The 25832-nt window shown below is 33.4% G+C and overlaps 1 protein-coding gene across 2 annotated transcripts; it reads right to left on the bottom strand.

Moving 5' to 3' along the window:
- Positions 1-572: 572 nt before the first annotated feature.
- LOC145322045 (transient receptor potential cation channel protein painless-like) lies at positions 573-25831 on the bottom strand. 2 transcript variants are annotated; one of them, XM_080163807.1, is made up of 31 exons: positions 25713-25831; positions 25043-25168; positions 24568-24636; positions 24348-24452; positions 23791-23876; positions 23440-23524; positions 22694-22753; positions 21082-21272; positions 20170-20234; positions 19558-19673; positions 19048-19155; positions 18477-18535; positions 17710-17803; positions 16650-16728; positions 16172-16301; positions 15684-15765; positions 13145-13248; positions 12374-12489; positions 11917-12027; positions 11539-11614; positions 10974-11037; positions 10234-10337; positions 9760-9834; positions 9281-9389; positions 8816-8891; positions 7553-7656; positions 6860-6977; positions 6386-6443; positions 6168-6300; positions 2827-2927; positions 573-1872 (listed from the first exon to the last, which is right to left on the bottom strand). In XM_080163807.1, exons 1-31 carry the CDS (start codon positions 25797-25799, stop codon positions 1776-1778), a joined length of 2988 nt encoding a protein of 995 aa, XP_080019933.1. In that variant the 5' UTR covers positions 25800-25831; the 3' UTR covers positions 573-1775. The 2 variants fall into 2 exon arrangements, with proteins under 2 accessions (XP_080019933.1, XP_080019935.1); XM_080163809.1 differs by lacking the exon at positions 25713-25831 and adding an exon at positions 25263-25302.
- Position 25832: the final 1 nt, after the last annotated feature.

Below are 25832 nucleotides of genomic sequence, written 5' to 3'. Positions count from 1 at the left end.
AGATATGTTATTTAATGATATGGAAGAAAAGTAATCATAATACAAGAATGATAACTTATCACAACAGCGAAGTTCATAAATGGTAATTGGTTAGTTTTGAATATCAATAGGTATTCTGTTAGTTTATACATTTTATTATTGAGAAGCTACTCAATAATAAAATTTGTCTGTCCGTCAGTCAACCTGATTATAAAATTCTCGGCTGAAATTTTTGTGTCATTTAAATTATTCCGTCGGTCTTTCACCTATACTACAAAAATGAAAAAATAAAAAGCTCTGAACTTGTGACTTTCGCGACTTTTTGTATACATTATTTATTGATGTTGTCATCCTTGTTGATTTAAGACTTCATTGTAGTATATAGCAACCGAGTAAATATGTATTCCGCTGCAACAATCAATTCGATATGCCATATCATGGTTTATGTCTACTATATGACTTTAATAAAAGTGTTCATAGTTGACATAATACCGACATTCTAGAGACATTTTAACTACATACTTGTGTTGGCATAATAGCGACATCAATTTGTGACAAAGAAAGCATTCGCTCTTGACTTAAAAATTAAATAATTTTTATTATTTTTATTATATCAATTATATACTTACAGTTAGACAATGACATATAACAATTAAGAAATATTAAATATACATCTTTAGAAATAATATTTTAAGGAAAATGTTGCATTTTTGTTTTTGTTATAGTTTTCTATCAACATTAAATACCTAGGTTAAAGCTTTTTTTCATTAAAAATTTGAAGAAAAAAATATTATGATATTATTTACTGGAATGGTTAGGACTGCCAAAATAAGTTACATGACTAAAGATATAGCTGCTTATTTCAATAATAGAGGCCAATTTAAAGTTTTAATTTTGAATAAATACATACATATATTATTATAGATAAGTCGTATTGAAAAATATTAATATCAGATTGATAATTTTACATAGATCAAAGTTACACAAATCTTTAATTATCATAGGTTTTTATCTTTTTGGTTTTCTACAAATTTGAAAAATAACAGAAATAAAATAAAATGTAACTGCACAAAATGTCTCAAAAATCAGCCATGTCGTCATAAAAACGAGGGAGATGAAAGGAGAAGTGGGAAAGGAAACCCCTAAAATAGATATGGATAATCCCTCATTTTTATGACTTCACGTGGCTAATTTTTGAGACACTTTGTCCAGCTACAATAAAATCAATATTTAGTTTGAAGCTAAGCAATGTGATTTTAGATTTTAACAACCCATTCAAAAATTACTTTCATTTGTGATTCAGACTAAATAAAATAATTGACACAACCCAATCTGTCCCGATTTTGTATCACTTTGAAAAGTGCGATTCCAGTTACGTCATATACGTTTCGGGAAAGAAAAAGGGAGGGGGGGGGGGAAAGAAAATCTCTTTAAAAGAGATGGGAGAAAAGGAAAGAGATTTTCTTCCCCCCTTCCCTTTTTATATGACGTCACAGGAATCGCACTTTTCAAAAGTGATACAAAATCGAGACAGATTGGGTTGTGTCAAATAATTTGGTATTTACAGATTTTATTATAGTTTTTTTTTGTATCGCATCGTATCATAGACGGCTTTCTGCGGAAATTCAAATTAAACATTACAAAATCATAACCGTTGAAAATTTTTAATTTAATATTCGCGGAAAGTTTTCTATAAAACGGTGCTATAAAAGATTTTTCAGTATGGCTAATAACCAGTTATAATCCAGCAGATATAAATCGGTTTTTCGAAGCCATAATGGAAAAAGTACATAATTTTAAATTCTTTGTATAGGTATTTGTCTTGGACTGGTTAGTTTCTCCATTCTCTCCAGAATCAGATCCAACTTTTTCTCCATGTCTTCTTGGCGCTTCCTAAACAATTCATTAGTTCTCTACAATAAATTGTTTTAAACAGGAATCTTAACCCTTAAAAGTTGGCCCCTTTTCGATTGGGGGGTTCAAATTGCGGTCACAGGAACCATTTAAAAATTTCTGAAGACATGGATAGTTTAGTATTTTGGTAACAGGAAATGTTTTATTTAAGTCAAAAAAAATATTATTATTGATCTTTACCATGATGACCCTCCCAGGTTTCCTGGCATCCTGTGCCCGCCGGGATAGAGATATTAAAAAATTCTAACTCTCAGTTATTTGTCATAGCCATATTTAAAAAGTCATTCACACAGAAAATGAGATCGAAAAAACAGGAGGGGAGTGGGTGTTTAACGCCCCCCCCCCTTCCCGATCGTTCAGGGTTAAGGATAAGACAATAGACAAAAAAAAACACAAAGTTTCATAGTAAACAAATGGGAGACTTAAACTTAAGGTATCATTTTTTAATTATGCTTTATAGGGCAGACCTATTTCTTGGATCCCTCTAATAAATTAAAAATTATATTAGACTATTACTTTTTTTGAATTTTAAAGAAAAATACAACGAAATACAAATGCGTAAAAAACAAAATTAAATGTATCAGATTAAAATTCGTAGAAATTCTTTGAAAAAAAAAATATTATTAAAATTTCATTAACAGAATTATTAATTTAGTTGAACTGCGTAAATATATTTTCTTCTTATGTCATTAGAGAGTGAGGGAACATTCAATTGTAAATTATAATTTCGTTCTCTCATTCGTTAGCCTAACAGCTTTTTGGTTAGTATGAAATAGCAGTGTCTAAGAGTTTCCAATCTTTATTCTAATCCAGAGATGGGAAAATATGTTTATCATAGTTGGGGTAGTATATAAATTTATCATCCATTGTCTATGTCCCTTACGATCCTATTCACCTTTTTGCTAAGGGCTTAAATATGCAAAAAAAACTTACCTTATAATTTGAACTTGTTTATCAAGATTTTGTTCTGCCTCTTGCTGAGTCAGGTTATGAATGAGGTTCATACATGAGGATATTATATCACTTCCAACATCCTACAACAAAATAATATGTGTGTATCTATCTATATGTATATGTATCTATCTATCTATCTGTATATGTATCTATCTATCTATATGTATCTATATGTATATGTTTAATTATGGGTACTGTGTATGTGTGTTTATCCATCAGCCTAAGATCATGTATCTATCTATCTATTTGTGTGTGTATCTATCTATCTATGTATGTGTGTTTATCCATCAGCCTAAGCTCATGTATCTATCTATCTATCTGTGTATGTATCTATCTATCTATATGTATCTGTTTAATTATGGGTACTGTGTATGTATGTTTATCCATCAGCCTAAGATCATGTATCTATCTATCTATCTATGTGTGTATCTATCTATCTATTTGTATCTATAATATGTATATGTTTAATTATGGGTACTGTGTATGTATGTTTATCCATCAGCCTAAGATCATGTATCTATCTATCTATCTGTGTGTGTATCTATCTATCTATATGTATCTGTTTAATTATGGGTACTGTGTATGTATGTTTATCCATCAGCCTAAGATCATGTATCTATCTATCTATCTATGTGTGTATCTATCTATCTATTTGTATCTATAATATGTATATGTTTAATTATGGGTACTGTGTATGTATGTTTATCCATCAGCCTAAGATCATGTATATATCTATCTATCTGTATCTGTATGTATCTATCTATTTGTATCTATAATATGTATATGTTTAATTATGGGTACTGTGTATGTATGTTTATCCATCAGCCTAAGATCATGTTTCTGTCTGATATCTTCAATCATTTCAGCGATGCTAGGTATAGGGATATGTAAGAAAGACAAAAAGTCATAAATCTAAATTTGCAAAACTACTACTCAATACTCTCTTGTTAGTCTATCGGTTCCATATTTCTTTATTTGGATCATTTTACTTGTAGGCTAAGCACTTAACTTTGCTTAACCTACAAGTAACATGTTAAAGGGAGATAAAAAAGGGGGATAGGCAGAAAATGTTAGTTATATTCTTATTGAAAATAAGCCTTTTTGTCATTTCTAAAGAACTTCAAAATCCCAAACAACTTTCTTTATCTTAAACCAAATTAAACTAGGAAAACTCCTCCCACTTTTTTCTCCTGAGAAATTTTCACTACAAAGTTATTTGGATGAACATATGTGGAGAGATTGCTATCATGATAATGCATTTTACAATTTTTGCGACCAGATTACTATTCAATGTGTGTAATTATTAATAATACATTTATTCAATACCATTACTAATAAATGTATAGCTAACGAATTCATCTCAATTGTTTCTATTTATAATTATATTAGTATCTCTATAGGGAATGGAAGGGGGATATTGCTTAACCTACAAGTAACATGTGGTAGGCGCTTAACCTACAAGTAACATATTCCTTTTATTCTTTTATTCTGCCCGTAATCCCACTTCTTTTCCTTTTCTAAACTTCTGATCCGATTGAGTTCCCCATTTCATTGTAGATTCTAATATGTTCCGGGATGGTTTTAAGGGTACTCTATTAAATTTTTAGATTTTAGTAATTGGAAATTTTTAGGCTATCTTTAGGCTATTCCTACCCCTTATTATGCAGAGCTCCTAGATATTAGGGGCGCAACCGCTAGGCTTAAAACAAAACTAACGTATAGATTTATACATATTCATTTTTATTTAGCAATTAATTTATAAACTAAGAAATAATCAAGTTTCTAAAAATCTATAACTCAAATGCAACTCCTTTGATCTCTGTAACAAGAAAAAAAGAGAAAGGGTTATACATATACAGATAATATAATGATACATGAATAATCCTAAAGAATGCCTTCAGCTCTGCAGACCATTATTTGTAGCGTTGCTACTCTTCAACCAGGGTTTTATTTGTACGTCCATCTATCTGTCTGTCTGTTTGTCTGACTTACTTACAAGAACGTCTAAGGTTTTTTTGAGGGGGGTAAAATGAGGAGTTTCAATGGTTTAAGGGGTGTAAAGTGGGGGGTTTTAAACTTTGGGGGTAAGCACCCCTTTACCCTCACACCCTTGGACGTCTTACACTTATTCCCACAAAAAAATACTTTCATTAACTGTCAATTGTTTAAAGTTCATTGCTCTTTTTGTTTTTGCCTATATTTCTACCTTGTGCCGCAAGCACACGCGCACCTGTAAAGACCAGTAAACTTACAAACACAAAATCATTTAATTATGTTAAGAAGTTATGTTTCTAAACATATCAGAAGAGCATCAATTGTTTCTTTATTACTTTTATATTTCAACTGTGTTAAAGTTTACTGTTATCTTTGTAATAAGATTATGAGATTGTTATAGCTACGCTACTTATTTATATAAATGTCCTTGTATCACATAAGACCACAAACATTGCTTAATATTTGTTCAGGCCTCATAATAATACCATATATGTATACTTTTTATTATGCTTCTTTTTCTTCCTTTTTTAGGTAACCGGACAAAGTGTCTAAAAAATCATCCATGTGACGTCATAAAAATGAGGGAGATGAGAGGAGAAGTTGGAAAGTAAACCCCTAATAAAGAGGTGGATAATATCTCATTTTTATGACGTCATATTGCTGATTTTTGAGGCACTTTGTCCAGTTATTTTTTAGAAGCAAAGCTACTCTATAATTTCAAATGTCCGTCCGTCTACCCAGGACAATTAGCTCTTTTCGTTTTTTTCAAACAGGTTAGAATTATACTATCGATTTCAGTGATGATTTCAATAACAATTAGTTATCGTTAAGAAAGCGTAGCAACTTTATAATTGTTACCAGAAAGTCCGTACGTCCATTTCAAACCTGCTGATTTTTCACTTTTATTAACAACAAATTTTTTAAAATGAAAAGCTAAAATCAAATATCCATTATATTACCTGTGGAGAGAGACATGGGGAGCAGACAATATTCCTTTTATTTGGTGTGATGGTCAACTTTTTGTCAGGTAGAACTATGTAGAACAACATTATATCCATGTGTTCTATATCCATTATATTACCTGTGGGGAGAGACATGGGGAGCAGACAATATTCCTTTTATTTGGTGTTATAGTAAACTTTTTGTCAGGTAGAACTGTGTAGAACAACATTATATCCATGTATTCTATATCCATTATATTACCTGTGGGGAGAGACATGGGGAGCAGACAATATTCCTTTTATTCGGTGTTATGGTCAACTTTTAGTCAGGTAGAACTGTGTAGAACAACATTATATCCATGTATTCTATATCCATTATATTACCTGTGGGGAGAGACATGGGGAGCAGACAATATTCCTTTTATTTGGTGTTATAGTCAACTTTTTGTCAGGTAGAACTGTGTAGAACAACATTATGCTAGTCCCTCCTAACAGCTTCTGGAATACATGTCGCAACCTTAATAAGGACAATTATGTTCATCTCAATCATTAATATTAAGCTAAATGTTTTTTTAATTCTTCTGAAATATTTAAAATTTTACCTTAAAACCGATCCAAGTTTTCTTCTGAGCCCACAAGTAGGAATTAACTTTCTGGGTCCTACGAAAATAAATTAGTAAGTCTTAATAAAGTCATGCCTAAAAATTCTCATATCTGAAATTAGGACCTGTAAGAATCCTAGAGGATTTGTCAGGTTATTAACCTCTGAAGTTGAGATAACCTTTCTAATATCCTTGTTGTTCTTACCTTAAAGGGTCCCCAAATATAATCGTCTCTTCAGATGACCTATACTACCTGACTGTTAATGCCTGCAAATAATCTGGCAGAAATACCTAAAAATCTGGCACTATAGCAATACCTTTATTGTGCATGACTTTTCTTGTATGATCACCTTGAATTGTTGACTCTGCTGCGGAGATAGACTTCCAATATCATTTTCGGTTTGTTCTTACCTGTAATAATACTGGCAGGATTCCTCAGCATGGATGATCTAACTCAGACCTAGCTGTTCTTACCTGTAAGTATCCTGGCAGGGTCGCCAAGGATTGTAGCTTCTGCCGCTGATATGACCTCAACTCTACAAATGTGAGCATAGATCTCAGCTTCTTCGCGTATAACACCAGTATCGCTAACCTAAACATAACATTTGCTTACAATCTGTTGGCTTTTATGCATTTTGTCATCTTTGGTTTTTCTATAATTTCGTTGTTTTTATACGGCTGAAAGGTTAGATTTTATATTGTAATATACATGGTAGATTTGCTCAATTATAACCAAACCTTGTATTTTGCTGTTACTAAGGGTTTTATCATAGAAAGAAAATGAAGTAGCGGGTTTCTTAGTATTTTCACAATAGCTTTTCTCCTATTTGCTCTAACACTGCGGGGCAATTTTTAACATTTACCTAATCCAAAATAACCTATCAAAAGTTTCTGTGAAAATACGACGAAACCCGCTACTACGATTTCTTTTCATGACACATTTTTCTTTTGCAAGTGTATTAACTCAATCATTCTTGTTCAAGTAGGAAGGTTTTTTGTTTGTTTGCCCATTCAGATTTCGAAAACCACCGAACCGGATGAGTACATTTTAAAGAAGATTTACTTAGATCCTGGATTGATATTTGGCTTTTAGTTCGTGCTTAGCTTGTATGGGTATTGCCATCATTATTTATTTATATTTCCCAATATTCTAAATTTATAACTTACCGCCAAACCATTGAGTAGATTCATAAGTACGACGACAATCAGAAATATGAACACAAGGAAAAACAAATAGCTGTAGGTCGAAGATAATGGTATATCCGAGAATTCTAAAATAAAAAAATAATTATTATTGTTTTGATAATTTAACAGTCCTAGGCTATTGATAACAAATACACATTGATCTTAAGGGATAAGACAATGGACGATAAATTGATATTCAAAATGATGATAATAGCTATTTCTTTCATCGTATTATAAACGGCTTTCCGCGGATATAGAATGTACAATTATAAGATTAAAACCAATTTTTAGCCCCGAGGTGCCGAAGGCACGGGCTAAAAAAACTTAGAAGATAGAAAACTGGATATAATACGATGCTAGACATATTTTTTTCTTCATATGGATGAGAACCAGTTCTTACCACCGGATTCGAATGAATACGAGAAACAAAATTATCCCGTAAATTAAGATTTAAGTTATTACTTTCATTATAAACAATACTTTAAAAAATTATCCTGTAAATTAAGATTTAAGTTATTACTTTCATTATAAACAATACTTTTAAAAATTTTTAAATTTAAAAAAAAATACTTTTCCTCACAGTAGCTGGCGAGCACAGAACCCCCCTTCTTAATTTTTGAAGAAAAAAAATTTGAACAAAGTGGAGGGGGCAGGTTATTTTTTTTCTTTATGCCTAACTCTTGCAGTAGGTCTTAGCACTAAAGGCTAACCTGTACCCAAACCCGCGACTGTGGCTCAACACGTAGCGCATCCGCTCGTCGTCGGGAAGGTGATAGGTTCGAATCTCGGGCCGACACTGCGTCATAAATAAAGACGTAAAAATGGTTCCTACTGCTGCTATGTCAGATGCGCGACATAAATAGTTAGAGTAGGGGGAATGCCTTGGCCCAAAACAGGCGCAACTCGTTACCATGCACAGTTGGTACTTCTCAGACAAAGGTCGTGCATCACAGAGAGTTGGTTGTCTGTTGGATGTTACTTAACCTAATATCCTTGGGTGTTTGGACAGAGAACGGTGCGTAACAGTCATCCTGAGTTCTCCTGGATTACTGGACATGGACCTAGACAGTACACCAAGTCGAAAAGGTCTTGGACTGTAATCACGCCCGTACGAGGTAATCTACTAGGTAACCTGTACCCAATATAACTTAAAATATAACCCTCTATATTCAATTTCAATTATCAAAACCAGGGAAGGGGGTTTTTGTGCTCGACTAGGTACTATGAGGTAAACAACGTTATTACCTAATTCACCAACAAACATGGAGAATGTTTTTACTATGCAGAGTCCAATATTATCAAAATATGGGTATTCTGATTCCTACAATTAATTATCTAATTAGTTTAAACTAAAGTGTTTTGATATCCTGCTTGCATAATTCTTAATGTATTATATGAAGAAGTTTATAGTGCCTAATAAAAAATGAAGTCATGCTTTACAAAAAAACAATGATAGGCCAGTATACATATTATCATAGGTCAATTAAAATGTATACTGGCCTCATTTTTTACTAAGCACTATAAGCTGCTTCGTATTAGACGCAATTTTTATTAAATTTAGTTCTACAGATCAAAAATTGCCAAAAAATTATATTTTTATTTACACATATGATGTTTAAAAATTCATTTGCAAAAAAACGACTAAAGAGCACTATAGATAGGTAAACCTTCCCATATATTAATTTTACAAATTTTGAAAATAACAAGTACCTCTAATTCAAGGGCTTCGTCCTTGTGAAGAAGAATGTAGAATGAAAGAGAGAAAGCCATGATGAAAAATGAGTACCATGCCAAGAACTTTAAAAATGTTTGTAGCACCCTAAAAAAGTATGTCAAGTAAATTTGTAAAATATTAATATAAAAGAAACTTAATAACAGTTCTTTAAATTTTGCTAGGTTTTGAGAAATGAACGCCAATGTAAAAACTTAAAGGTAGACTTATAGAAAGTCGGACAGATTAACATACAAACAGAAGTACAGAAAGAGAGACTTAGTTATAGAGAGACAGACATGAGGACAGACAGACAGATATAGGGACAGACAAACAGAAGGACAAACAAATTTAAGGACAGACAAACAGAAGAAGAGACAGCCACGAACACTTAAAGAGAAGCTTCGCTTAAAAAAAAATATAAATAAAAAGTTATATAAAGGAAGATTTTCATTCATAATTAATATCAAATTGTTACCTATATAACATAGTAAGGTAAGTATTGTATGATGTCATCAATGGATGTCGTCCAAACATAGTTATCAACTCAATCCTAAAAAATAACAAAAATATAATTAACGTTAAAAAGAATTAAAAGCATAACTTAGTATATTTCTAATCATTCTAATTTAACATGAATACACTAAAGGGTAAGATAATGGCCGATAAATTGATATACATCCAAAATGATGATACACAAATTTACCCTTTTGTAGATTACAATTATTGGTTGAAACGTTTGACACTCAACAAAATGAAACAACCAATCAAAATTCAATAAAAGTCCCCAGGGTTTTTAAGCCAACGTATAAAAAAGGTTATATGACTTTTGGGGAGTATTGTAATAAATAGCCCAATGACTCCTCCCTTCCTGGTTTTTACATAGAAAGTCTATAAGGTTTTAACTCTCAAATATAAGACTTTGTAACAGGGTTGTCCACTCTAAACTTACCATGAAAGCATTAAAGCAGTTGCACAAAGCTGTCGTTTCATATCCAGGTGGCAGCCTGGAGGACCATAGCCTTGGAGCAGCGCTACGGTCAGGATTAAGCTTACCTGAATTTAAAAATATATAAAATATATCAAGAAGTTGGTGCAATCCCTGAAAGTACATATTGATCACCGAACTAAAACATAAGAAAACTAACTCCCTTTTTATTTTCAACTTATTTTAAAATAAGGTAATTGGGTTTTCTCGCTCGACTAGGTACTTTAAGAGAAACTGCCAAGAAATTTGTTTTCTTTTACAATAAAATAAATCTTATTCATATAACAGTTAGGTACGAATTAGAAAGCGCAGCAACTCTCTAATCGTTACCAGAAAGTCCGTACGTCCATTTAAAACATGCTTTTTGACTTTTTTTGCAAACAAATTTTGTATGTTAAAATTACCATTTTCAATATTCATCTGATTTTTGGAATAATGATTCCTATTACAATGTTATAAGCGAAGCAACTCTATAATCAAGTCCTAAAACGTAAGTATGTCCTTAAACCGTATAATTATAACAAATTTAGTTACAATATTATTAAGACTTATGCATTAATATTCTGCTTATTCAGTTCTGACACTCAACATCAACAAATGTTGATGTTCGTTAGTCGTTCCATTCCAGAGCTTCGCTTTAATGGATGATGTCATGCTTGTTTAATTTAGTACTATTAGATTTAATAAATAAATAAAATGTTTACCTCAATCAGATTTTCAATACTAAAAAAGTATTTGAGACCAGAAACCAGAAATTGAAACAGTTCCCTGAAAAAGTTTTAGATTTTTTATCCTGTAATGATAACAATTTTAGCATGCTTTGTGACTAAGTTATAACAATTAAGTTATAAACATGTGTTTCAAGCTTCCAAAGCCTTAAAACAAGATTTTGATTTCAAAATTCTAAATGAACAAGGTTAAATATCATAATAACTTATGCCTTTTTGAAAAGAAAAAAATATTAATGTCCTTTCATGTACAGACATGCAAACCCCATAGATGTCTAGCAATTATTTTTCAGAATGACATCGAAAACGATTAATATCCGGAGGATTAAAACCGGTTCTAAGCCATACTGAAAAGTTATGTATGGCACTATATTATAGATAATTTTCCACAAATATTAAAGCTGTCTATAATACGATGCAATAAATAACTATTCTGATACTTAAAGGGAAGAATTATCGCTAAAATACGTTAAATCTAATTTAGACGCACACAAACACATCCTACTAAAATTTTCAAGTATCGTAGCTACTAAAAGGTTACCTTAAAGCTAAAAGTATAATAAGAACCAGAAGAATCCACCACAGAGCTGTTTGTACCATTGTTAGCTTTCCAAGTTCTAAATTTATAAAATAGTAGACTTTTAGATTTGATCAGTGAGGGAGACTGCATATTAAATTGGTACCCAAAGTTTAATAACCTAACTATATCAAATTCGTTGGCTCTTAAACTTTGGGTATACTTTAACATTTGATTGGTTGGTTTCATCATTGGGGATGAATATAAATCTAAGGAAAACAAACGCATTTCAAATTCTTACCTATAACAGCTCCATCAGTAGTATTAGCTCCAATGGTAGGACAGTTAGGCCTATGAACACCAATACTAACTCCACCATACATACAAAATATATATTCTTACCTATAACAGCTCCATCAGTATTATTAGCTCCAATGGTAGGGCAGTTAGGCCTATGAACACCAATACTAACTCCACCATACATACAGAATATATATGTTGTCAGGCAAATCACTAAAATAAATATTTTTGTTAATTCTGTTTATTTGTATAAATAGGTTCAGTGAGGTTTATGGAGCAATATCCACCCCAAACTCACTTTTTAAAAAATATTGTAACTAAGGGGAGAATTTTGTAAATTGTGTTAATAACCCTTTGTGGGGGATCTAACCCTGCGGGGACTATATCTACGTTGACCTATCCCTGCGGGGACTATATCTACTTTGATCTTACCCTGCGGGGTTTTCCAGTTGGTAATATCTTTAGGTGTATTACTGCAAGCTAACGCGTTATTTAAAAAATCACATTAATTCAATCAACGATATAATATCCACGTATTCTAAATCCATTGTTGACTTACCTAATAAAGTGTAGAAAAAAATGTTGCTGTTATAATGAACAGAAATACGACCCCATTTGAGTCGCATAAAACTGGTTATCACCGGGTGTTTTAACAGGTGTCGGTGCTGTTTAGACCTAAATAGTATGAATAATAAGTATATAAAGGGGAATAGTTATTTCTCGTATCGTATTATAAAAAGCTTTCCGCGGATATAGAATGTACAATTATAAAATTAAAACCAGTTTTTTTAGCCCCGAGTTGCCGAAGGCACCAGCTAAAAAACTGGTATTAATCTTATGATTGTACATTTTTATATTCGTAGAAAGCTGGATATAATACGATGCTAGACATAGTTTTTTCGTATGGATGAGAACCGGTTCCTATCCACCGGATTCGAATGAATACGAGAAAATGTCTTACAAAGATTACAACATCTGTCATAGAGAAGTTCTAATGTCACACGTCAGGACAAAGGAACATGTAGAATGTCAGGGTTTCATAATTGTTAAAATTACTTTTTATGGACAAACTTACTTTTTTCTGACATGTATTTTGATCGTACCTAAATGTTACAGGAATCATCATCTAAAGTTTGAGACTATAAGACAATTATAACAGGCAAAAGTTAACAAAAAAGCTAACCGTAACATACGGACGGACGGACGAACAGACCCTAATTGAAGAATTCCTTTAAAATAGTAAAATATTTTTAAAAATATGTTTGTTTTTTAAAGTTTCGGGTTCGATTCCCAACTTGATACCATATCAATAATAGTTATTATGTAATACCTGGCCATATACCAGAGAACTTCAGTCTCAGGAGCAGCATACTTATCATCATTTATATCCAGATCATCATCACCTCCAAGACAGCCTTCACCATTCATATCAATCTGAGATAGCAGAACAATTTTGAAAAGTGTTGACTCAAGAGAAGCTTTACGGTAAAGGAGAACTAGATCGGTTAAGCAATTACAGAAATCCTTCGTTACACAGATCCTGTTACTTTTATATAAGGATAACGATTGTATAATGACAATAACCGTAAGTTTCAAAGAACAGAAAAAAATAGCTATTTCAACCAATATTCAGACGGAAAACATATTTTGTAAAGTAGATGTTCATTGCTGAACTAAATATGAAGGATATATAGCAGCCAAGAAAGTAACATATCACATTTATAAAAACGAGATATAGAATAGATTGCTAATGGGTAAAATATGATATAAAAAAGTTTAGCCGTCAATATTCAAAAACACTATAGAAAATTTCCTACATTCTATTTCTAGCCTAATAATTGACTTGAAGACAGACTAATGGACATTTTGTATTATGAAGAAGCTTCACTACAGTATTTATTATACAGGGTGCGCCACATATCTAGGGACTTTTTTAAAACGGCCATAGCGTCAAAACTACTTGACCAATCAAGACGTTTGACCCCACTATAAAAAGCTTAGGTAATGACCTTTTAGCACAAAAAAATTTTTGGGCGAAGATAGGCTCGTACTACGAGCTGGTCGCGCTTATGTTCAACAAGGCAGATTCGAAGATCGCCGGTGGTGTAATCTGGATTCTCAACTAGGGCCCACTAAATCGGACCTCAGCCCATCTGTAGATGAGCTATAGTTATGCAACTTGCTGGGGATACTGTTAGATACATAAGTAAGACACTAGAAAAGACTACAGCTCTTTATTTAAAATGGCTTGGCTTTAGTACTCCGGCAAATTGAAACGTGGCAGATTTAGAGATGTCAAAAACGTCAAAAATCGTGTAAAATCGTGAAAATTTCTCGTTTCTCGACGTCAGAGACCCATATGGAACTTAAAAACTCATTTTAGACTATGAATTGCGCTGACAACCCTAGATGAATCTTCCTGCCATTTCCAAAAAGGTATAGAACGTCGTTCTAGCTCAATTGTGGTCCAAATAAGAGCCTCCGTGTCAAAGGGTAGCTTGAAAGTTGGGTGAATTTGGATCCTGCGGTTACTCTCATTCCTAAGGAAATGGGGCCTCTCAGCAGCTCGATCTTAATTCAATAGACTTTTGGACCTTGGGCTACTTTGAAGCATGCACCAATAGACGTACCCATACCATAAAGACCTCCCTCATTGCCACTATCAAGGAGAACTTGGCCAGCTTGTACAGTTACATTCTGACCTTGGCCTGCCGGCGGTTGAGGAGGCGGGTAGAGGCGGTGATTGATGCGGGCGGCGATTTTATTCAATGATCTAATAGTCATATACCTAATTTGCTTCCCAGTTTTTAAAATTTAATAAAATCTTTAAAATTGACGATTAATTTAGAAAAAGTCCCTAGATATGTGGCGCACCCTGTATACAGGGTGCGCCACATAAAACCGGACTTTTTTAAAACGGTCATAGCGTCAAAACTACTTGACCAATCAGGACGTTTGACCCCACTATAAAAAGCTTAGGTAATGACCTTTTAGCAAAAAAAAATCTTTGGACGAAGATGGGCTCGTACTCCGAGCTGGCCGCGCTTATGTTCAACAAGGCAGATTCGAAACGCGCTGGTGATATAATCTGGATTCTCGACTAGGGCCCACTAAATCGGACCTCAGCCCATCTGTAAATGAGGTAGAATTATGCAACTTGCTGGGGATACTGTTTGTTACATAAATAAGACACTAGAAAAGACTAGAGCTCTCTATCTAAAATGGCTTGGCTGTAGTACTCCGGCAAAGTGAAACGTGGCAGATTCAGAGATGTCAAAAACGTCAAAAATCGTGTAAAATTGTGAAAATTTCTCGGTTCTCGGCGTTAAAGACCCATATGGAACTTAAAAACTCATTTCAGACTATAGCTGAATCTTCATGCCATTTCCAAAAAGGTATAGAACGTCGTTCTAGCTTAACTGTGGCCTAATGAGAGCCGCCGTGTCGAAGGACAGCTTGAAAGTTGGGTGAATTTGGATTCTGCGGTTAGTCACTTTCCTAAGGAAATGGGGTCTCCCAGCAGCCTAATCTTAATTCAATGGACTTTTGGGCCTGGAGCTACTTTGAAGCATGCACCAATAGACGTGCTCATACCACAAAGACCTCCCTCATTGCCACTATCAAGGAGAACTTCGTCAGCTTGGACAGGTACATTTTGACCTGGGACTGCCGGCGGTTGAGGAGGCGTGTAGAGGCGGTGGTTGATGCTGGCGGCGATTTTATTCAATGATCTTATAGTCATATACCTATTTTGCTTCCCAGTTTTTAAAATTTAATAAAATCTTTAAAATTGATGATTTTATGTTAATTTGTTTACAATTTAGAAAAAGTCCGGTTTTATGTGGCGCACCCTGTATATTAAAAAATACCTTTTCAGGAGAAACTGAACTTCTCAATTCAATTGGTAGGTATTCTCTTGGTGGGGCGAGAAAATCATACTTGAATGTGATCCTAAATTAAAACACAATATTTAGATTTTTAACAAATAGATTAATAGAATATTTATTTATCATACTAGCGGCTAAGCCCCCTAGACGCTCTAGGGGCACTTGAGGGGAGGAGGGGGGGGGGGTTGAATTTAATACCTAACCCAATTTTTTATTTTAGATTTAAAAAGTAACTATCAACCACTTCCCCCCATTATTAATGAATGATAAAGCATTTTTCTTTTACCTCTTATTAATACGTATAGGTAATACGTCGATTAAAATTGGAAACGAACAATAAATCAAGATCTAATTAAAGTATCGAATGTATTAAAAGCTAAAAAATGAGAGATAATTTGTTTACAAAACTATGGGTACCAACCTATGAAATTTATGGTACAATGTCTATTCCCTTCCTAAAAATGACTTACTTAAATTCATCGTTGGTAGGATTGCCACTGGTGCGCATACAATGCTTGTTCAGGTATTCCTCCATGGTCGAGGGGAGAATACGGGAGATGGGCGCCTCCCCGTGCACGTTTTTCAAACCAATGTTAGCACCTGAACAATACAATTTAATGTAAAATCCCTTACTTTGCAACTCAGGACCAATTCAATAATGTTATTTGATATTTCTAATGTGGTTTTAATGGTTTGAAAAGGCATGGGCATGAATTATAATGAACATAAAAAATTTATTTGGGTGGGGGATTAAACCCCCCTTTTCCCTGCATTGGACAGCTCTGTATACCATAAGATTGTACTGCTGTTACAGTTTTATCTTTTATAGTTATTTTATTGTTGCTGCGCTATTTGATGACTAAATTGTCATTGTATAGAATCATTTGAAACCATAAAAATTAGTTTTATCTAAAAACTATGTTAATCACCAAAAATTTGGGCCTATACCTAGCAACAGAAGTTGAGTGACAGTATCCTGGTCCCAAAATTGAACTCCGTAATGTAAAGCTGTATTACCAAGCGTATCCTAAATAGAAAACACTAAATCCTATAATATAAAATATTTGTTTTTTGTCTATAGCTTAAGATTTTGATAATTATTAGATTATTTGAGTTCTCTGTTGAAGGAAGCATCATATTGGTCTTGGGCTGGTTTAGTCTTTCATATGTAAGTCTTGAGATGGTTTTAGGCTATTTTTCTCCGCATCACGAACCCATCGAACCCCAAATCTTCTATATACAAAAATTTAGTCAGTAATACTTTATACAATCAATCATAACCAACATTGTTTTATGCTAACGAATGGCAAAACCAGAAACTTTTTCAGTTCATTTTCCACTCCTTCTATAAACTACCTTCGAAGTGCTTACTTAAAAAACGTTGCTGGTTTGTTATTGCTGAGATCGGTTTTTAATAAATGCCGCGTTTTTTCGTCAATTTTTTCGACATTGATTGATTGAACGAAGACGATGGGAGAGTATACAACATAAGAATTCAAAATTTTAAAATTATTATTTTAGCCTTTTGTATAAAGTCTAATACAACTTAAATCCATTTTCGCTGCACATTTATTAATGCGTCTTTTTAGAGCTGTGTTAGACATTATACAAATGGCTAAAATAATAATTTAAAATTTTGAATTTTCAAGTTGTATACTCTGTTAAAATCGTTTAAAATCGTACGGGGCATTGATCTTCAAGATAAGGTTTTTAGCAGAGTATACAACTTAAGTATTCAAAATTTTATTTGGCCATTTGTATAATGTCTAATACAGATCTAAAAAGATGCTTTGATAAATATGCAGCGAAAATGGATTTAAGTTGTATGGCTAAAATAATAATTTTAAAATTTTAAATTCTTATGTTGTATACTCTCCCATCGTCTTCGTTCAATCAATCAATGTCTAAAAAATTGTCGAAAAAACGCGGCATTTATTAAAAACCGATCTCTGCGTTACTTATCAACATGATTACCCTTGAACTTTTAAAGAAGATAATTATTTGATACCTGTTTATTTATGATTCTGGTCCAGTTAATTTTTGAATCCAGAAGGATTTGGAAACATCCCTCGTAGTCATAATTCTCATCTCTGGATTCCTCTCTAAAACAGAATTAATTAAAACCCGGTGCCATGATTCAGCAAAATTAATTACATTTAAAAGTGCTGAAAATTTGTATATTTTGGTGGCGTAATGATTGCGCAAAACTTGTTTTCCGTAACTAAAGGGAAATGGATAAGAAGGAAATTGGTTGTGGGTAAATGTTCACATAGAATTTTTTTCAGAATCCTAAATTCCTAATATCTTGTCTCTGAGTTAAACAAGGACAATTGCTTGCAATGAAAGTAAAGTATAAGAATATTGTTAGTCTTTTTCAGGACAAATTAGATAAGAGCGAAGTCAAATTTAGTAAAACACACAAACCAAACAAAAAAAAAGAAAATTAAGGTAAACAAAAAGAAAAGATAAAACAATGATAATAACTTCCATAAGAAATGAAATGAAAATGTAGATGTTCAGTGTTCATAGATCAAGAATAAATTCATAAGGAAAATAACATGAAACCTTTTATATTTCTTTTTTTTTTGTATGTTTTAATGATTATAATTTATGCTATGACTGACATTCCTACGAACAAAGGAAATTGTATAATGGATGCTCTTTGTGTAGAGATAAACATATTTCTCACATAGCGTTACCGACTTACAAATAGACAGACAAAGAAATTTTAGGGAAGCTATGCCTAGACATTAGAAAATCAAGGAAAATTCTTACCCAATATCAATAGTATAAAGTGGTTTTCTGAGCACATTATGAAGGACAGTCATACCCTGCATTTCAATAATTTATTCAATGTACTTAGACATTAAAAATTCAATGAAAATTTAAAGCAATTTATTTAAACAAGGTATGAAAAGCCCTGAAATAATTAATATAATATTTAAGAAAAATTGTTTACTGAGAAAGGAAAACAATTATACAAGATTTGATCTTTAAGTGTTCTACTGAACTCAACAAAGCATTTGACCCATTCATAAAAACCTAAACTAATTTTCTATGGCTTCAAACCCGATTGATATTCGCTGGATCAAAACCGGTTCTCAGCCATCCTGAATAATCCTGTATAGCATCGTATTACAAACAATTTTCCACGAATATTAAAATAAAAATCATGAAAATAATACCAGTTTTGTTAACCGAGGACTTCGTCTAATAAAACTGGTTTTAATCTTAGAATTTTTTTTACTTTTAACGGAAAGCTGACTTTAATACGATGCAATAAAAAAACTATTCAAAATACCTAAAAGGTATTGTCATATTAAGTATTGAAATAATGATATTCCTGTCCATCCATGCACAAATAGTTTAATCTTTTCTGTGCCAATGGTTTGTTCAGATCCAGCTTTTTGGGCTCTGTATCTGTCTTCAGAAGGTTCTCATGACCCAATAATACCTAAAATAATGTTTGAATGAATAGTTTTCGATATCACTTACAGTCAAGCTTTCGATAGGTCCAGGGAAGGTTTAAACCTTAGGGGGAGAATGATAACACCACCCAAGATAAATCTCCCCCCAAAAAATGACTGCTCCAAAAACCTGTTTTCAGTTTTTCTCTTTAAAACTAATATTAAAAGTAGAGGGTCTAACCACCCCCTTTCATTTAAGTGCCCATAGAGGCCATTACTTAGATATAAAACCCCAAACACCTAAGAATTACTTAATCGACAAGAAATAATAACAAGGGCCATAAAAATGACCAGAAGGCATAAAAAAAACTCTCCATTTAATCGCTATGAGCCTCTAACTACAAACTGCTTATTGAGCAAATTTAGCAATTCATTCGACAAAAAACTACCTTTAGAACATTCTTATGTGCATTGATAGCTGCCAAGTTAAGAGCTGTGGTTTTATTGCTTCTTGTTGTTTCGTTGGGATTCAAACCTTTCTCCAGTAACAATTTCAGGTAAATATCTAAAAAAGAAAATTGTTTATTATCTTTATTTATGTAGTTTATATCATAAATCAAAACTTTTTAGTATATTGTGAATAATAATCATAAGAGGATTTAAGAAGTCTTTACTATCCAGAGTATTGAGTTACCCGTGTTTATGGGTCAACTGCAGCTTATACCAATAACGAAATTAATTCGATAAAAATCACGAAACCTATACATGGTTTTCAGCTGTCGTTTGGGGGCAACATATATAGTAAAATTGATGACGTCTTCATCTGCCCCCAACTATTATTTAAGATTTATTTCACTTGTTCGTTATACCTTATACCTGGGTCAATTAACGGTCATGCAGTAGATATCATTTTAACATTTCTGTTACGACAAGTATGAAAGACCAATTAGGGGATGAATTATTTTACACTACAATCCAACCCAAAATGACAAATTTCATGAATAGGAATAAGGAAACATTAACAACAGTCATAAATATATGCATAAGTTGCTTTGTATTACCTAGTCCTTGTTCAGCTGCTTGTTGGACAAGTGACTTTTTCTCTCCACTCTTACTCTCTATATCACTGAAAATAAAGAAACTCATGAAAGTTTGGTTTGTCTATATTTTGCTTCTAACGACTGCACCCATAGTATATAAGAGCGCTGCATTAAAGCAAAAAAAGCATAAAACAATCTCAAGTCCTAAATCTAAAAATCAAATAGACCAAATGCATCCCATAAAATGAAGATTTAAATCGGTTCAGTAGTTATCAAAATCTACAGATTAAGAACCTTACTATTTATATAACAAGATATGCGTAATGAAACAATAAAATAGGTATTGTGTCAAAATGCAATTGATCTAAAATATACAATTCTGTAAAATGTGTCTGTCTGGGCCATGTTAACACACAACAATATGTAGTATTTCCAATTGGCCTTTTAAATTTTGATATTACTCTTATATTTTCTTTATAAACATTTGTAAGAAAGGGCAAGCATAGGCATTTCTTTCATTGTTCATTCTCCAATTCAAAATCTTTAAGATTACAAGGAAAATCTATGTTCATAAGTAGCGTAGCAATAACACTAACAACAATTTTAATAAAAATTCAACTCAGTAACTTTACAAAGTGACTAAAAACTCAGCCATAAGACGACATAAAAATGAGAGATTTTCTCTTTTTTAGGGATTTTCTTTCCCACTTCTCATCTCATCTCCCTCATTTTTATGACATCACATGGCTGATTTTTGAGACACTTTCTAAATTTACGTCAACTTATAGTACGTTATTTTTTATAAGCTAATTTAGATTTTCTATATTTATCAATAAAAAAGCAAGATCAGTAATTTTTACTATCAAACATTTAGCTAACATCAGACAAACACTAATTTTATTTTGGCTGAGATAATAAAAAAAATTTCATTACCTTAACTTAACTCCATTAAGTTTTTGTCTGAATAAATGTTCATTTTGACCGTCTAATTCAGCTTTATTGAGAAGTTGTTTAATAACATCGAAAGGATTCTGAGCTTCGACGTTTTCCGGACGGTTCAGGTTTAGTTCTGCTGCTTGGCTGATGGAAAAGTTATCTATGATAAGTTTCCGAGTTACCACTCCCTAAAAATTATATGAATAAATTTATTGTGTAAAAAAAGTTTGCATTAGTTCAGTAAGATCTCGGTAACCAATCTACCAAATAAATCGGAAATTTTAATGTTAATTATGTCCTCTTGGGGCCTACAAAAAGGACTATCGTACGATAAATGTTATTTTTTTCATTTATAAAGTTTGCCATAAATATAGCAATACTTTTCAAGCTGAACTGGCAAATATACAACCACTGTACTTTTGTACGTATGTCAGTCCACACATAAATATAAATTCTTAAATGACAGGGAAAAAAACGTTGACAATAACTCAAACAATAACTAAATAGGTATATTTTTGAGAGATTTAAAGCTAACTTTAACAAAATCTGCCCTTAACCCTTACAGATCGGGGGGGGGGGGGGGCTCCAAGAGCCCCCCCCCTCTAGTTTTTTCAATCTCATTTTTTTTGTAGGTAAGATGGAGTGCTGTGACTTCATGACTTTTTAAGTTTAGTAATTATACGTCGGCAAGAGTTGATTTTATTAGGATATCTGGTCTGTGTCGGTCGTGGTGTCCGGTCACAGTCGGTGGGGTAGCACCAAAATTAAAAAAAAATTCTAAAAAAATCTTAATTTCTACATTATGACTTTTGTGTATAAGGAGAAACCTAAAATTTTTTTGGTGAATACTTAGATATCAATGACCTTCTGAGAAAAAATGTGTTATGACCGTTTGACCGCTCCCTGACCGACTTTATGACCGATTTTTGTCCGGCTTTTACTACAGACATATATCATGAATATCGTGGCTTCTATTACAGTTAGAGTCCTATAATTTTTTTTTGGTAAATCCTTGAGCAACATCAAACAGATAAAAATATTAATCGGCGCCGCCAACCGCCGTTTTACCGCCGTAACCGCCGAAAATGGCGGTTTCCGTTATTTGCCGTTTTTTGGCGATGATCAGAAAAAGTAATTTTTTTGTTATGAAAAATAAAAGTTCGTCCTAAAATTTGGTCATCCTAGCTGCAAAATTGGCCGCTCTACAGCTGTTTTAAAATTTAGCGGCTGGCCGCTAAAAAGCGGCTAAGGAGCGGCCTGGCTGCTATGACTAGAAAAAGTAATTTTCTCTAAAAATATACATGAACCACCAGAAAAAAATTTTACGTCTTTATCTGTAACAGGAGCCGAGATAGAGGGGGGGGGGGCTCTTGGAGCCCTCCCCCCCCCCCCCCGATCTATTAAGGTGGGAATTGGGGCCCGAGCTGTAAGGGTTAATGAAATAAGTCAAAATTAGACACGAAATTAAAGATTTTTTTTGATAATGAATGTTACTAGTTAAGTGATTTTGTATCATACTCTTAAAAGTACAAAACTATTAGAAGATATGAAGGCTGAAAATACGAATTCATTACAATAATACAACTATTGTTACCCCTGCGGGGCTTACCTGGCACGACAAACTAGGATCCGCGCCATTTTCTATCAGATACTTTACTGCTGGGAAAACCTAAAAAAATAGTTAAGTAATCACGCCGTATTTTTTAATTCAATAAAAATTTTATCGTAAAGGAAAACTCAGAATTAACTATAAAAATAAGAGCAATTTTATAATTTACAGGGTGCTTAGCAGCTGGCCTGCAATCAATCCATGACGATATTTCTGAATATGAATGGATAGATTCCTATTTAAAAAATAGACTTAGTTTTTATTGTGACTGGCTTGTGGCTGCTAAACCTTGTTTATTTTTGGGCTAACCTATCAATTACCTCTTATGGGCGAGGCTGAACAACCTTTGTCATGAAGTCCTTACATTTCTTAGTTAATTCATATAATAAATAACCTCTTAAAAATTATTTTAGACTGGTGGTGAAGTTACAAGCTAAATAATTTATCTTCTGACTAGCGGCTACGCCCCCTAGAAGCCTCTAGGGGCACTTAAGGTAGGAAGGGGAAAGTCCACATAATCCCATTTTAAATTTGAGTTTCAGAAGAGTAAAAAATATTTTTGGGAGGGAGGGGGGGGGGGGGAGACACCCTCCCCAAAAATAGTTTTAAAAATTTCCCAGGGCCGATATGAAGCTTTATTGAAGGAGAATAATATTGGTTCAGCGGTGAGCGAGATCCTTCGGGACAGACAAAAAACGCTAACTACTTTAAATAATAGGATAAAAATCCCACTCCCATGTTTTTACCTTATTAGCTGCAGCAATGTAGAGGGGTGTTTGGCCACCCTTATTATCTGGAGCATTTATTTGGGACCCGTTGGAGACACAAACTCTAAATATATATAAAATTGTATACTAAATTAGTATAAGCATGATCAATTATGTCAGTAAAATTCAAGGAACTTTTATTTATCAATTTTTAAAGTATTCATAAGTAAAAATAGTTCTTAAATGGATGAAATGGTTAGTTAAGAAATCACAGAGAACGTATAAAAGTATCAACTTGCGGCTAAACACGTCATATCTATTTTTGTTTAAGCTTGTCAATCTCACAATTGATAAAAATTGTCCTTTTATAGAATCATCCCATGATTTTACCTGACACAGTTCATCCCCTTGTCACCATATTTGCTGGCAGCCAGGACTGCGTGGTGTAGAGGTATACGTCCTGCATTATCTTTTACCTACACAAAAATATTATTTACTTTTAATTTAAAGATTAAATAGCAGTTCCACTCATCCCTCTGGATAACAAAGGAACGAAGGAAATTTGGTGCTTATGTTATGTAAGGATGGGTTAAGTGAAGGTTTAAATAGCCCCGCATAGATATCACCCCGTTGGAATATGGCGTAGCAGGTAAAGGCCACCGCAGAGGTTTGATAGGTTTGGATAAAAAATCAGTTCAGAGAACCAAATATTAAGAATTAAACTGTATGATATGAAAAGAGATAAAGAACCTGGAATTTATACCAAAAACAGAGCAATGACCCATTATAAAAACTATACCTGTAAGGATTGTGTGCCACCAGTGTCCACCAGAAGTGTCAGTATCTTCCTCTTACCCATTACTAAAACTGCACCTGTAATGATTGTGTGCCACCAGTTTCCACCAGAAGTGTCAGTATCTTCCTCTTACCCATTACTAAAACTGTACCTGTAATGATTGTGTGCCACCAGTGTCCACCAGAAGTGCCAGTATCTCTCCCTTACCCTGAGCTGCTGCAAGGTGGAGGGGAGTAGTCTTCAAAATTGGATTCACCTTTAAACAAAGAATAACATCTAAATTATAAAATACATTAAAAGTAATATTAAAGGAGGAGAATTTCCTGAAACAAGTAAACTTTACACAATTCTTATTAGAATATTTATTGTACCTTACTAGGATCGGCCCCTCCTCTAAGCAGAATACCAACCATTTGTATGTTGTCCTGTTCTACTGCAAGCTAAAATTTGAATTAGGTTTTAGAATAATATTAACTAAAGATACTTGTTTTATCTAACCTACTTATGACAGATGAAACAAACTGTAAAACTACTTTAATGATCCTTAACCGAATCTTTCTTACCAAATTTTATCATATTTCCAAATAGTTACAGCAGTTCATGATAATTGAGTACGTATGTTAGTGGGCAAAGGCACTATACCATCTCTTAGTGCAAGGAATACGCTTTAATTTTGTCTTGATGTCGTAACTGTGCCTAATACTTTAATACTCGTCTGTTTATATGCCAAACCATTCCCAAATGCTTTCTAAAAATGTCACTTCTATGACAAAGGAATATTTCACGTCAAAGCTGCATATTCACTCTCAATGAGGTATAAAATTTAGGAAGCAAAATTAATAATACCTGAAGTAAAGTTTTAAAGCTGTGTTCTTTGTAAGTTTTGTCAACATCAATGTTCATATTTGAATCAGACAGTATGTCTGATAATAATCTTAGGTCTCCTTGCACTACGCATTGTACAGCTGAGGCCTAGAAAAATAAAATGTTTTATGTTTAGAGTACTGTAATTTACACATTAGATACAAAGTAAGATAATTCAGTCCTTACATACTCCTAACTATACCTGTGGGTCCTCTATACAGCTGGTTGTCCTACACATACTCCCAACTATACCTGTGGGTCCTCTATACAACTGGTTGTCCTACACATACTCCCAACTATACCTGTGGGTCCTCTATACAGCTGGTTGTCCTACACATTCTCCCAACTATACCTGTGGGTCCTCTATACAGCTTGTTGTCCTGCACATTCTCCCAACTATACCTGTGGGTCCTCTATACAGCTGGTTGTCCTACACATTCTCCCAACTATACCTGTGGGTCCTCTATACAGCTTGTTGTCCTGCACATTCTCCCAACTATACCTGTGGGTCCTCTATACAGCTGGTTGTCCTACACATTCTCCCAACTATACCTGTGGGTCCTCTATACAGCTGGTTGTCCTACACATTCTCCCAACTATACCTGAGGGTCCTCTATACAGCTTGTTGTCCTGCACATTCTCCCAACTATACCTGTGGGTCCTCTATACAGCTGGTTGTCCTGCACATACTCCCAACTCCACCCCGATTAACCAAGGGCATTCCATCTTCTTCACTCATTTTTAATCTTTTAATATAAACATAAATCTTATA

Source organism: Acartia tonsa, chromosome 6, assembly GCF_053477335.1.
Source record: "Acartia tonsa isolate MP-2025a chromosome 6, ASM5347733v1, whole genome shotgun sequence".
Lineage (NCBI taxonomy): Eukaryota > Metazoa > Arthropoda > Copepoda > Calanoida > Acartiidae > Acartia > Acartia tonsa.
The sequence above is the reverse complement of the archived record's forward strand: the minus strand, read 5'-3'. Positions and strand labels throughout refer to the sequence as shown.